The following is a 14,254-nucleotide window of genomic DNA, read 5'->3' as shown; positions in this document are numbered from 1 at the left end:
CCTTTTAATTAATGAAAAAACTTTTTTTAAAAAAAGTTAAAAATAACCCTAACGTCGTGAAAATGGCTCAAAAATGTCCTTTTTTATTTATCGATAAAAAATATCTTTAAAATTATTTTTTTAATTAAATTAAAAATACCCTATTTAACAGAATGATGACATGGTATAAATAAATTTTTAAATTAAACACATGATTTTAAAATAAAAATGAATATTTAAACGCAACTCAAATAACTCAAAGGATTCAATTCATGAATAAATAAACTCAATCCTTTTTAATATAATCCTAACTATTTTGAAGACACTAATAGCATCTTTAATTTGTCTACATTTTAAAAGTTTGTAGGAGAATTTATGTTTTTGAGTTATAAAATAGCTTTAAGAATGTGAATTTCTCGTGTTTGAATTGAGTTTATTTATTCATGGATCGGACCTTTTGAGTCATATAAAAAATTCATGTGGATCAATATTTTAAAGTGATGTATTTAATTTAAAAACACATTTATGTCATGTCATAATTTTGTTAAACAAGGGTATTTGTAATTTTAAAATAACATTAAAAATATTTTTTTATTCGAAAGGTGAAAAGAGGATATTTAAGCAATATTTAATAGCTTGAGGGGTATTCTTCAACTTTTCCTAGTTTTTCTCCAACAACATGTAAAGTCTTTTCAGTTTTTCACAATGGAGGTGCTCTAGTAAGAAATCGATGAAATCGGAAGAAGACTCCAAAGAAATAACCTAATATTGAACCGATAAATCATATACATATTTTTTTTATAATTACATATACATAAAATTTTATTTTGCTATGAATAGTTCAAAAAAAGATGAATATCGGTGGTTTTCTAAAGTCGACATCAAGTTTTATTTAGACACTTTAATTGAGCTTTGTTCATTTTAGACAGCTTATGTAGAGTTTCATTGTACCGTTTTGATACTTTTTTTTTATAATAACCCATATATACAAAATGTGTGTAATACATTCACTGATGATGTATGTATCAAAGTGACGATTTAAATGAAGACACTTTTGAGTAGAAAAAAAAACCACTAATTTGATGACGTATGGCATTTTAAACTCAAAATAATAATTTTTTAAAAAAATTAAATTCATTAACAATTCAGTCATGCTCAATCGTCTTCTTCAATCCATTCACTCGTCATCTTCACCTCCACCCACTCCAACCCCAATCGTTCTACCCCACCAGATCGTCCTCACCACCCACCCCACCCCAACCGCTTCTCCACTGGCCACCAGATCGTCCTCTTCACTTCCACCCCCACCGTTTCTCCACCCAGCCTCTAACACTTTTTCCACCCAACACTTTTCTGAAAGAATTTAACTAATTTTAAAAAATATAATTTGTTTTTTTTACTTTTAAAAAATCAGTTATTAATTAACAATAAAAGTTTTTAATATAATTTTTGCAATTCTCACATGTGCAAAGGATTCAAATACATTAAAAAAATACGTCATTATTTCTTGGCGCTAAAATTTAAACTTTTAAAAAATCTTGTGCACTAAATTCATTTTTTATTGGATATATAAATCTATTTCTATACATAAAAAAAGTTTAAGTTTGGAAAGTGGAGAAGAAAAATATTTTTTTTTTATATAAAAGAAGAAGTCAAATAAGGCTCTCACCCACATAGTTATAAGGCTCTCACACTAACTATGTCATGTCGATAAAAATATCAAAATGACATGATAAAACTCTATGGAATATCTAAAATGAACAAAACTCAATCAAACTGTCCAAATGAAATTTGAGTCTTTTAACAATCTTATATATACTTCCATTAAAAATTATTTATGAAAAAAAAAACAATTCAAAATTTACAATTTCGGCAATAATAAAGCAGAAAAAATGACATTATTTTTTCTAACACTATGTTTGGATCATTGTTATCCATTGTATTGTATTGTATCGTTACTATACCTACAATGTTTGTTTTGATTGTTACTTAAAATGTATTGTACTGTATTGTTAAATTTCGTTGTTACGTAACAATGGAAACCCCTATTTTATGGAAAACCAATTTGGTGTGTTCCCATTGTTACTTAATTTCTTTTTCCAATTATATCTTTACCTAATATTTCAAGATACTATTTTGCCCTTTACCTTAATTATTTAAATCTAGTCAAACCTCATACCCTGGAATAATAAAGGATATTTAAGTAAATTTATAAATTACAATACATTTCGATATAATCAAATCAAACAATTTAAATGTTACTAAATAATAACAAGCAATACAATCTAACCAAACATTGTATCTACCATACAATACAGTACAATATAATACAATATATTATAAATAATGAGTAACAATGATCCAAACAAAGTGTAAATGATATAAGAAAAATGTGTACTTACTTTTTCTTCATGTAAGTGAAACTATAAAAAATATGTGTTAACAATGAGATTCGAACGTTGGTACAACAACATTAAAAAAAGTCTTAAGTACCCATTCTAGAATCATTGGGCCAACTATATGATTTATTCATTGGGTGCTCTATGTTAATTTTATACAAATACCTATCGATTTCTACATAAATATATATATTTCGTAACGAAGTTAATGGATGCTCGAGCACCCGGCGGACACCATGTTGGTGATATCATTTGAAAAACTGAAACTATCACATCTTCCCTCTCTCCCTGTATTATTATTTCATTTATAGAATTTAAATTCAAAACCCTTAAATAAAAATAGGACATAATAACGATTTTCTTTTGCCTCTCCACTTGTTTCATTTTCCTACTTTTAACAAACATTATTTTCTAAGGTGATTTTTTTTTTAATCTTGTAACCATGTGCATACATGTTCTCATATTATTGACCTAGTTTACATGATAATTTATTTTAATTAGTGAACTTCATCTATCAATTATTCATATATATAATATCAAATTAAAATTGAACTTTTTTGTCAAGCAACTTTCTTTGATGAAGATATAAATTATGATATAAATTGAACTACTTGAAATATCAAGTTAAAACAAAGAACAAAGAGAGATGGGGAAAATAAAAGAATGTTATTAAAGCTTTATTCTAATAGTGACATTAATAAAAAAATTGTTTGTATATTAAACATATATGTATTATTGTTATTATGATTATTTAATTAGGATTCGAGAAGAGAAAATAAAAAATAATTATATATTAGACAATCAACGAAGCAATTATTATTGATATAGGCATAAACAAAATATTTCATAATATCATTTTGCAGTACCGCACTATGGTCTATGGCACATTCACTTCTACAATTCTATAATTTTACTACTTATATATCTACTATTTATATATAAGTGGCAATAAGCACACAACTTAAGTAAATAACACATAATTAAAAATAAATATGTGTGTTTCAACTGTGTGCTTATTTATAATTGCTATTTGGCCTATTGAATTAGGCTTGACATTTCAATCCCAATGTCTTGGCGTTCAAACCTTGTCAACATTATTTTTAATTTCTATATTAATTTTAGCTTATTTTTTCGTAAATTAATTACTTTTTCTGTCTGTTTTTATTTGTCATGTTGTAATTTTCGAAAGTTAATCTGACTAATTTTCAAAGTTAACTTAAAATTACATTAATTTGATATATTAGCAAAAAATTTACATACTCAAAAACTATATTGCATTTTTTTGCATATCAATATAATGAAAAAATATATTGTAAAATTTTAGTCAAAGTTTTTATAATTTGACGTTAAAAATAGAAAGTATGACAATGAATAGTGAACGGATTTGGAGTATTATTTTTTACAATTAAAGACCTCTACATCTACTAATTGATTTACGAGATTTTCACCTTGAAAATTTGTGTTTTAATTAGTAGAGGTTTTTAATTAATTTTTGCTTATTTATTGATTTGAGGCTTTTGACATTTCGTATACGTAAATATATTTCTTATACATATTTAGTTATTCCATCTTTATAGCACATGAGGCAACCAACATGTCTACTTCACATGTGTGATTCCACGCAATAATTAACAACATATTGATTCTTGAAATTTTATTTTGTGCCACATATATTTGGGACAGGGAAACTAACATATATTATTCAAAAATTACGTAAAGATACTATAAAATACAATAATTAATAATTTAAAATATTTAAAAATCATATTAAAAATTAATTGACTCTCTATATTTTATCTATATCACATTAAGTGAGACAAAAAATAATAGATATTGAAACAAACCAATCACCTCTTTAAAAAAGTCAAATGTAACAATTTACCATTAAAATAATCTCAAGTGAAATTAACATTTTTTTATTTTTTTCAAAGAAAAAATAATTAAAAATGAAGAAGAAAAGAAAGAAACAAACAAAAGCAGAATAAGCCATTTTTGTTGTCTGCCCCTTTTCTTGTCATCCCTTTCCCTTTTCCAACGAATCTCTCAGAATCATAAATTCAAAAAAAAAAGTTAGGCCGAATCTCACAACTGTCAGCACTATCATTGTATTAACCCCAGCTCAACTCTCATGTTAATACATACATTTACATACATATGCCCCAGATCTGTTCTCATATTTCCAATAATTGTTTCTCTAAGATTTGCCAAAATCACCACCAGTAATTTCTATGCTTTGTTGGGGCTAAAGATTTGATCTTTTGTTCAAGAACTTATTTGGGATTTCATTTTCTTGGATTCTTGTTTCAGGGTGTATGTTGTAATGTGCTTGTTGTATGTAGATCTTGAGCTGGGAATTTCATAATTTAGAGTGTTGGATTGAGGGAAAAGGGATAAGGGAAAGGGGTTAACTTTTTTTTTTTTGAAAAGGGGGCTTAAAAATGGTGTTCTGGGAGGGTTATGTGAGTGATGAAGTGATGGGGACATTTGCCCCAATAGTGGTGTATTGGTTGTATGCAGGGTTCTATCAGCTATTGCCTCCCATGGATAAATATCGTCTTCATACAAGGAAAGAGGAAAATGCCAAGAACTTAGTTCCACTGGCTTCTGTTGTTAAAGGGGTTCTTCTTCAGCAGTTTTTTCAGGCAACTGTTGCCCACTTGCTCTTTTTGGTAATTCCTCAGCTATTTTTGGTTCTGGTTCCATAAACTGTGTCTGTCTGTCTTGGTTGGAGTTCTTTGGATTGATTAGTCAACTGTGTGACTGGGTGGATAAGGCCTGTAGAAATGGATAAGTAGAGTTGCTCCTTTGATGGCATGTAGGTCACACGTTTGAGGCATCGATACAAACCTTTAGTAGAAATGCAAAGAGAGGGCTGTGTACGACATACACCTTCCTCCTACGAACACTAGTTGGGAGCACTTAATGCATTGGCTAAACTGATTTATAACAAAGTGGTCAGATTATATTGCTGTCATACTTCCAATTATGACCAGCTTGTTGTTTGCAGTTACTTACTTAAGAGGGTAATTAACTATTGCATGACTTCTCATGTGGTGTGCTCTAATTAGTGCACTGGTTATTTGATTTTGATTCAATACTCTTCTATTTAATGTGCCAATCAGCCTTAGCTTATGCAGTGATTACTTTTATCGACAACACTGACCAGCGACAAACGTTCTCCCCTCTCCCCTTCATATATAATTGCCATATAGCGTTGAAATGCTAATCACTTCTCTGTGTTTGGCGTTGTCCTTCATCGAATAACGTTCCTCATGAAGTTGATAGAAAAGGAGTCAGAGCGGCAGAAAGGAAGTACCGAAAAATTCATCTATAGCTTAGTAACCATTATGTCATATACTCATGAGAGAATGAAGCACTTAAGATGATGAAAGTATTTTCTGAACAAGTTAATGAATGCAGGAATGGTGCCTTTCAACCTTTTTCTTTAGAAGCATTCATAAGTTCGTTCTATAAAGACGGTCCAATAGCGGCCATCCTCAAATGTGCTCCCCCCTCCAATACACATAACAGTTTAAGTCTTTGATCGTTCAATGGATTGACTACATTGCCATATTTTATTTTGCCCTTTTAAGAACATTCTCTTCATGAAATTGATAGAAGTGGACAGAGAAAGGGAAAGAAGTCTAGAATATAATATCTGAAGCATGGCAAAACTGATCATCATGTTATATTCTCCCAGGTAAATGTAGTATCTTTTTAACAAGTAGATGAACAAAGGGTTGGACAAGTTTCAATTTTTTGTGTGTTGCAAGAAGCATAAGAAGGTTAATAAAAAATGTTAAATTAGATTATATGCATTTTGTAGATGCCGTTGAATCAATTTGTGTATTTGACCTAACCTATAAGTACGAGGAAGTGAAATGAAGATCTAAGTAGCTTTTCTAGTCTTACTGAAAAGCATGCTTCATATGTTCCCCATTTTCACTTCAAGTACGCCAATTTAAGGACACATCAGAAATGAAAGAGCTTCAAGGAGACACCAAATGGTGACTTCTCATCTCGCATCACATATTGGAATTTTGAAGGAAACTATCTGAAAGATCAGTTTCTCCCATGATGTCAAAGTAGGAAATATGCTATTTGGATAACTAGCATTCTACCCTTTGGGTGACCCAGTGGTTTGGGCTTGGGACTTCCATGTTGGAGGTCTCAATATCGAAACCCCTTGCCAGCGAAAGCAAGGGGTTTTCCTTCTGGGTCGAGTTCGTCGTACCGGGCTTGCCTAGTGCAGGTTAACTCTCCTACGTGGTTTGCAAGCTATTGCATAGGAGCGGGGGTTTCTCCTTGTGCGCACTCTAAGGGTAGTGGATGTTGGTTCCCCTAGTTATTAAAAAAAAGAAAAATAGCATTCTGTTGTATCTTCCAAATCAGGGTGTTGTATTAGTGGCCATGCCAAAAACTTGTACAACTTGGACCTTGCATGTTGCTTCTTTTTTCTTTTATACATTGCTATGTTTGTTGAACTTGAACTTCTAGAATAAACTTGCAGAATTTGTAATTTCAAAAGGCTTTGGGGACACTTCCTATGATGTAGATAGTTCAAGTCTTGCTATATTTTAGTCACCATTGAGCTGATCAACCTAAAAATAAACGTGGTACCAATACTGTTTCCCGGACGACTATTATAACTACATGCTTATCCAATGGGTAGCTACTCACCTGGATTTCCTTGACGTAACCATTGGATAACACCAATATAATTTAGCCATGTGGACGAACTCTTCCATACCCTCTGTTAGGCCACAACTTTCATATTGGTCTTATAGCATCTGCAGACCTATAGTATTCAAGAGAACACATGTTTCGGAAGTTTTTTGCTCCAAAAAAGTGATATCTTATATATGGTGAAATTGCTGTTTGCTCTTGTAATTGTGTTGGGATAATGAATGAAGAACCTGTGACCACTTCTTCCCACAGACATGTATCAGTGTGAGCGCTAGTCTATACCAGCAGATTCTATCCATAGGTCATATATATGCTAAGCAACATAGACCCATAAATGAGTCAAAGGAAGAATGAACTATAGAGTCACCCTGATGGGTTTATCAACTAACTAAAATTCACCTGAGTCTCTGGTTTAGCGGTCAATGAAGTGGGTGAAAATCATGAGAGACCAAGGTTAACTCAGGCAAAAAAACTCTAGATGGTTTATTTTCATTTGTCTAAGCCTGTTGGACACAATTACTAGGTGCCTTTGTTGGTGAGAGGCGGTTGATACCTGGTGAAATAGTCAAATGGTGCAAGCTGGCTCGAGCACTACAATTATCATTTAGAAAATCTAGTAAAATTTATTTTCTCCCCCTTCAAAGATGGCTTGCACATTTATGGGACTGTCTTTAATATGTTTTTTTTCCTTTTTGTTTCTTCAGCTTTAGAATTCCCCATGCTTACAGTTTGCTTGAGTATTTCTTGAATTTGGATAATATACCTTGAATGACATAACATTTCGGAAGAGATCAAACAATATGTGTGGTCATCTCTCTTCTTTTTATATTATACATCCAGAAACCTACAAATCGTCCTGCCTTCTCTTTTTCCGAATTAATCGTTTTAATATGTTTATCGAATTTTTTTGCTCTGGGGTTCCATTAGCTGCTAGGTTCACATGATAAAGGTGATCTTTTGCCTTTTAGTGAAGTTTTGCAGCTATTAAATCTCTTCACCCACGACCTATCAGTAAAAATGTATTAACCTAAACTTTTTATGGTTGAGACACGTGGAATGATCTATGCCTCCAATGTAGGGTTTTGGGTTGTTAATGCAACATGAAATTTTTTCTGGTACAGTTGTATTTGTTCTGACCTACAGATAGTTTAGAAGATGCCATCTATATTACTTGGGTCTCTATGAGCAATTATCATGGATAGATCAAGAGGGAATTCTGTTGCAAATGGTTAATGATCTAACTGGAACTAATAAACGGAGTAGGTCTTGACATTCATACTTACATGTTGGAGTTTAGAGATTTCTACAAATGCTTATTTTGCTCATCGACTGTCAGGGAAACAAATTTTTGTCTCATAATCTGATATTGCGAGTTTGCTGAGTTGTGTTCTCTTCTCTTATTTTTACCTTTTTCATTCTTTTTTGTTTATGTATTGGGTAGTAAGAATTGAAATTCAAATTATACCTGGTGACTTTAAGACTAGGAGGTTACCTCCCAAGCTATTGAGGCTATTGGACTGTTTGCGATCATCACATCTTTTACCATGTTTAGGTTGACCTCAGGTCATGGATTACCTCATTCATCTTATCCTCGTCTTTCACCGTTGATCTTCAGGGACACAATATTTAATGTGGATACAGTCCAAACAACCACAAATCTCATCACCCTTGCTTCAAATCCATCAGCTAACACATCTTTTGGTCCAGTGACAATTCCTACCACTTGTCTACCACCAAACATGTTGTGAATTTCTGAGTCAAATGACCAATTTGTAAAACTTAATTGATATAACATCAAGACCAACATCTTGTCTCTAATATACTTGTTTGGCTAAATCCATCAACTGGAGGCAAAAGTGCCTGTCTGGTTTCTCCAACAATATTCCTTAGTGTGGAAATTTGTATAGATGTTTTAGAACCACTGCAGTTAGCTCAATCAGAACAGTGATCAAGCAACAAATGCTGGAAACTAAAGTCGTTAACTTTAAGGCTAATTTCAGGTAGGCAATCACTAGGCCGAACTGTTCTGTTATCACTATTCATCTTGTCAAGTTTCCCTAGTGCAACTGGCACTGATCAACAGGGGCTATTCAGAAAGGAGTAAGTGGAGTAGAGATTGTGGCTATTTATAGTTTGATAGGCTACAGAGTGGGAAATTAATAGATGGGGAAGGTAGGTGTTGTAGTAGCAACAGGAAATTGGGAGACAAGTAGATAGGAAAATTGGTAGGGCAAAGGGGAGTAAGGGGACCTCAGGTGTGAGTTGAGGTCAGAATGTAAAATTACAAACTGGTCAATCAGTGTGGTAGCTGAGGATGGGTTTTAACAGAGTACTTCACTTTTTTTTTGGAAACTGGTCAATGTGTATTACTCAACATTGAGGACATGCTGGAGACCATCAAAAAGTGTTAAAAGTTAAAAAAAAAAAAACAAATACAAAAGAAGATACTTACACAGATCTTAATAGATCTACAAAATGATCAATATTCTCTAAATCTACTTCTTTACAACAAAAGTAGAATGATATTATACAATTCCATTTAACTTTCTGAATGGAATTGGATCTATCTTCACAGCACCTCCCTTTTTCTCTCTCCAACTGTCCACCAGATGCATTGTGGTATGATCCTCCACCACTTCTTTTGGCTTTTGCTGCCTCCTCTTTTCATCCAGCAGCTAAGCAAATTTGCAGTATGCTCCAGCATGGTCCAACTTGTCTTTATTATGTTGAGAAATAGAGACCAATGTAAGAAGCACTTGGAAACTATGATGGACCCCTTTTTCTTCGGAACTTCTTGTGTCAGGCATGTTCTTTTAACCACCAACCCAATAAAGCATTTTACCTTAACTAACACAAAGTGCACTATGTACCATTACTTGTAATAATTCTGGTTGATTTTATTAGAAGTAATGGTTCCTACTTCCTAGTGCACCTAATTGTACGACACTTCTAGTTGATTGTTAGAGCTGTAATTCGTCTGCAATTTTCATAATCTTATCCCTCTAGTGGTCAAAAAATTATTGCGGAGTTAGATTTCTTTCATTGTTGAAAATGATCCTCCTTTCTTAAGAAACAAAGGTGTATAATGTTGTTTGATGCTTGTACTAAGCTAGTTTACTCTGAGGCTAGCCCCATTCTGCATTAACTTAGAACTTAGAAGGTTGAATCTGCTTGCTAGCATGAAATAATGTTGCATGGGTTCTTAGTGCTGATTGAAAGAAAATCATGAGGTTGTGAATAAGGTCATCTGAAGTTTAATTTCACTTTGAGTAAAGATTTTCGCGTTTAAAAGCTATTCAATTGAAGAGGAAGTATCAGTTTCCTGTACCAGCAACAATATGTCTACAGTAGAATAACTAGCGATTGTTAGAATTGGAAGTATAGATTCTTCTAGTTTCTGCAAAATCAGATATGATATTTAGGAGTCTATTTTTTTAAAAGAGGTCGGGAATGAAGATTAATCCTGTTTCTTTATGACATTGATTAGCTTTTGCAAATTCTACATAACTGACACTAGTTTCTGGTTTCCTATTGCAGTTAACTTGTAAGGTAACTACATCAGAAACTGTAGTCCAGCCCTCAATTCCTGTTCAGATTGTGCAGATCATTATTGCGATGCTGGTCATGGACACATGGCAGTACTTTGTGCATCGCTACATGCATCAGAACAAGTTCTTATACCGCCATATTCACTCCCAGCATCATCGGTTGGTCGTGCCTTACGCAATTGGTGCCCTTTATAACCACCCACTTGAAGGTCTCCTCCTGGATACTTTTGGTGGTGCTCTTTCGTTTCTTGTTGCTGGAATGACTGCACGTACTGCTGTAATCTTTTTCTGTTTTGCTGTGGTCAAAACAGTTGATGATCATTGTGGACTTTGGCTGCCTGGTAATATCTTCCATTTGTTTTTCCAAAATAACACTGCTTACCATGACATTCACCATCAGCTTCAAGGCACAAAGTTCAATTATTCTCAGCCATTCTTTTCCATTTGGGACAAACTTCTTGGAACATACAGGCCATACAGACTTGTAAAAAGGCCTGAGGGTGGTTTCGAGGCACAACTGATGAAAGATTAGTTGGTTTTGTTCATTAGTCTCTGTATGAAATCAACATGTCTTTTGTAGGGATAGCTACCAAGTTGAGGTTGTTCACTCTAGCAGTTGCCTTGGAAGGTCCACATTCATCAAGACTTGAAAGTGTGCTGCAGAATTAGAAATGTTCATTCTTTTCTTTTCAGTTGACCCTGTTTATTCGTAATTTTTGTCTAACCTCTTGACGATTTGTAAGCCTATTGTTTCTGAGTTCTTACTTTGTGCAGTATACATTTTCAACTATTGCAACTTGCTCAGACTTTAGCAGGTTGATTTTGTATTGCCTTTCAAGAGTTGTGAGTCTCGAGAAATCAAGATCATGTAATTACAATTGTTCAAACTATGTAGTGTAAAATTTCATGGTCATTGAAGTTATTTCAATCACCTTTGTGCTATTTTATTTGAAGCTTTTGTGATACACTTTATAAAGACTTGTGAAGTTTTATCTTTAGTTCTTCTTTGATAAACTCTCATTTCTTCTACTACTTGAGGAGCCTGCCTTAGCACCAATCAAACATTCAAAATATTGCTACTTGACAGTGGACACAACATAACAATTGCTTAAGAAAATGATTCAACTACTGCATACATGTAGAGCCAAAAGTACATTGAATCAACAGCAAAACAAATGTCAAAGTTAATTTTCTCTAAAGCTCCTCTTTTCATGACATTATACATAACAGATTTCTCATCACAACTTTCTGCAAGAGGAAGAAGCTCCTTGCTTCGGACTTCTGAAAATGAGTAATACCTCTTCTGAAAGCGAGTTCTGGTATAATGGTGGAGTTCCTCCTTTGGATACCTGTAGGTCGCGACTTCTACAGTCTCTAAGCTGAAATGCCAAGTATGTTGCATACAATATATGTCCAATCTCCCTCATCTATCAAACTCGGGGAGCACTTTGTACAAGGTGAGTCTTTGTAGGCATACATTCATATGGTTTTCTGAGCCATGTCAAACTAATGTGCTTTACACACATATTTAGATCAACCTCACCAGTATTCTTTACAAGAACAAGCCCCATCTTTGAATCTGTGAAAACGAGTCCTGTCCCTCACAATAATCTCTCGCTCGTATATCTTTGATATGAGCTTAATGACAACATGACAATCCCCACATATTCTAAGATTCTTATTCACACTTATACAAGTCCTATCAGGTGTACTAATCAAACCAAAAGCTACTGCCAGTTTCTCACTATGATAACACAGTGCATTCTCCTTCTCCTCCGGTCCAATATCATGAAACACATAATTAGTTTCTGCCACATACCCGTATTCCCTAATTCTCAACGAAACCTCATCAAGCTTCCAGTAAATCTCATTCCACTTTGGATGGTTTTTATCACCATTCATAAATTTGTATATCGTTCCACCAACTTCAATGTAGCTAAAGCCTGGTACCTTCTTTACATCCTGACCTTTCATGGCTTCCCTTACTCTTCTCACATCATGCCACCTCCCTTGTGCTGCATAAAGATTGGATAGCAATACGAAATCCCCACAATGATTTGATCCCATTTCAACGAGCTTCTTGGATGCTATCTCTGCCATTTCCACATTACCATAAGTCTTGGAAGCCCCTAAGAGAGTTTGCCATAAAACTACATCAGGAAATGTAGGCATTGACTGTACAATTTTATAAGCTTCCTCCAACCGCCCAGCTCTTCCCAACAAGTCCACCATACTACCATAGTGCTTTGCATTCTTACTCACTCCACATCTGTCCATGTCATCAAACAATTTCATTCCCTCCTCCACCATTCCTGCATGGTTACAAGCACAGATTGCAGCTAAGTAACTCACACTGTCTGGGTCGATCCCAGCTTGGCCCATCCTCTCGAAAAGCTCAAGTGCTTGCTCTCCATCTCCATACATCGCAAGAGCCATAATCATGGTATTCCACGTGACACGAGTCCTCAAGCATTTCATTTCACTGAAAACTTCATAAGCTCTTCCAACAACACCACATTTCGCATACATATCAATAACGGCATTACAGACAATCACTTTGCAATCAAGATTCTTACTTTTGATATACTCGTGAACAAGTTCCCCTTCTTTATTCGCCCCCAACTGCGAACAAGCAGAGAGAGCACCAAGCACAGTAACCTCATTTGGTTCCATATCCTCCTCTCTCATTTTCTTAAAAAGCAACAAAGCTTCCGTGGGTCGATTCCCTTGAGCTAACCCAGCAATTAACGCATTCCAACTCGCAATATCTCTAACACCCATTTCATCAAACACCTTGTATGCATAATCCAAATCACCACATTTAGAGTACGCATCCAGTAAAGTAGTCCGCAACAACACATCTGCAGCAAACCCAAATCGAATCACATGGGTATGAAGTTGTGGGGTTTCGGAACGGGCCAATGCACGAGCACAGGCTTTGAGAGTGAAAGAGCATGTGAGAGCATCAGGCTTACACAGGGAACGAGACATTGAGACATAAAAAGTGAGAGCATCAATGGGCTTGTGGCTTTGAGCAAGGCCGCGAATAATGGCGTTCCATTCATTCTTGAATGGGGAAGTGATGTGGCGGAAGATATGGGTGGCGTAAGGGAGGTTTCCGGCGGAAGAGACGGCGCAGAAATCCAAGAATTTGGCGCGGCAAGTGTAGAATTGAAAATTGCCGGTGATAATAAGATGGGCTTGGAGTTGTTTGAGTTTGGAGAAACAAGTGCATTTTGACAATAACGAATCAACGTACGCCATACCACACTAATGTTGCTTGGGGCACTTTTAAATGGGAACACTTCGAATTGCCTCGGTGTAATTGGTAAAGTTACGAGGAGGTCACGAATTTGAGTCATGAAAATAATTTTTTCTGCGGAAATATAAGATAATAGTCTAGGGGCATTCACAGGTTGGTTTGGATCGCTTATTAATCAAAATCAAAACCAAATCAATTTAATCGGTTTTAAAATTATTAAAACCAAACCAAACCAAATATAATGTACATTTATCGGTTTGGTTGTTTTCGGTTTTGGTTTGATTTGGTTCGGTTATTCGGTTATTAACCATACATAAAGATAAAAGAAACAATTCATTTAAAATGTGAAAAAGTGACGACAATCCATTCAAACGAAAAAA

At 34.3% G+C, this 14,254-nt stretch overlaps 2 protein-coding genes across 2 annotated transcripts; one reads left to right on the top strand and one right to left on the bottom strand.

The window, feature by feature from the left end:
* Positions 1-4,328: 4,328 nt before the first annotated feature.
* On the top strand, positions 4,329-11,579 carry LOC107015659 (very-long-chain aldehyde decarbonylase GL1-9-like). Its single transcript, XM_015215990.2, has 2 exons — positions 4,329-5,047; positions 10,602-11,579. Exons 1-2 carry the CDS (start codon positions 4,817-4,819, stop codon positions 11,142-11,144), a joined length of 774 nt encoding a protein of 257 aa, XP_015071476.1. The 5' UTR covers positions 4,329-4,816; the 3' UTR covers positions 11,145-11,579.
* A 120-nt stretch (positions 11,580-11,699) lies between these two features.
* On the bottom strand, positions 11,700-14,018 carry LOC107016300 (pentatricopeptide repeat-containing protein At1g34160). The gene has a single exon (XM_015216794.2). It carries the CDS (start codon positions 13,874-13,876, stop codon positions 12,152-12,154), a length of 1,725 nt encoding a protein of 574 aa, XP_015072280.1. The 5' UTR covers positions 13,877-14,018; the 3' UTR covers positions 11,700-12,151.
* Between the last annotated feature and the right edge of the window lie 236 nt (positions 14,019-14,254).

Source organism: Solanum pennellii, chromosome 4 (assembly GCF_001406875.1).
Source record: "Solanum pennellii chromosome 4, SPENNV200".
Taxonomy (NCBI): Eukaryota; Viridiplantae; Streptophyta; class Magnoliopsida; order Solanales; family Solanaceae; genus Solanum; species Solanum pennellii.
This window is presented reverse-complemented; position numbering and strand designations above follow the sequence as displayed.

Excerpts from the sequence above, each read along its gene's own strand:
- LOC107015659 (XM_015215990.2), top strand. The coding sequence starts at position 4,817 with ATGGTGTTCTGGGAGGGTTATGTGAGTGATGAAGTGATGGGGACATTT. Across the intron at positions 5,048-10,601 it reads TTGCCCACTTGCTCTTTTTG|TTAACTTGTAAGGTAACTAC; the intron begins GTAATTCCTCAG and ends TTCCTATTGCAG.
- LOC107016300 (XM_015216794.2), bottom strand. The coding sequence starts at position 13,876 with ATGGCGTACGTTGATTCGTTATTGTCAAAATGCACTTGTTTCTCCAAA.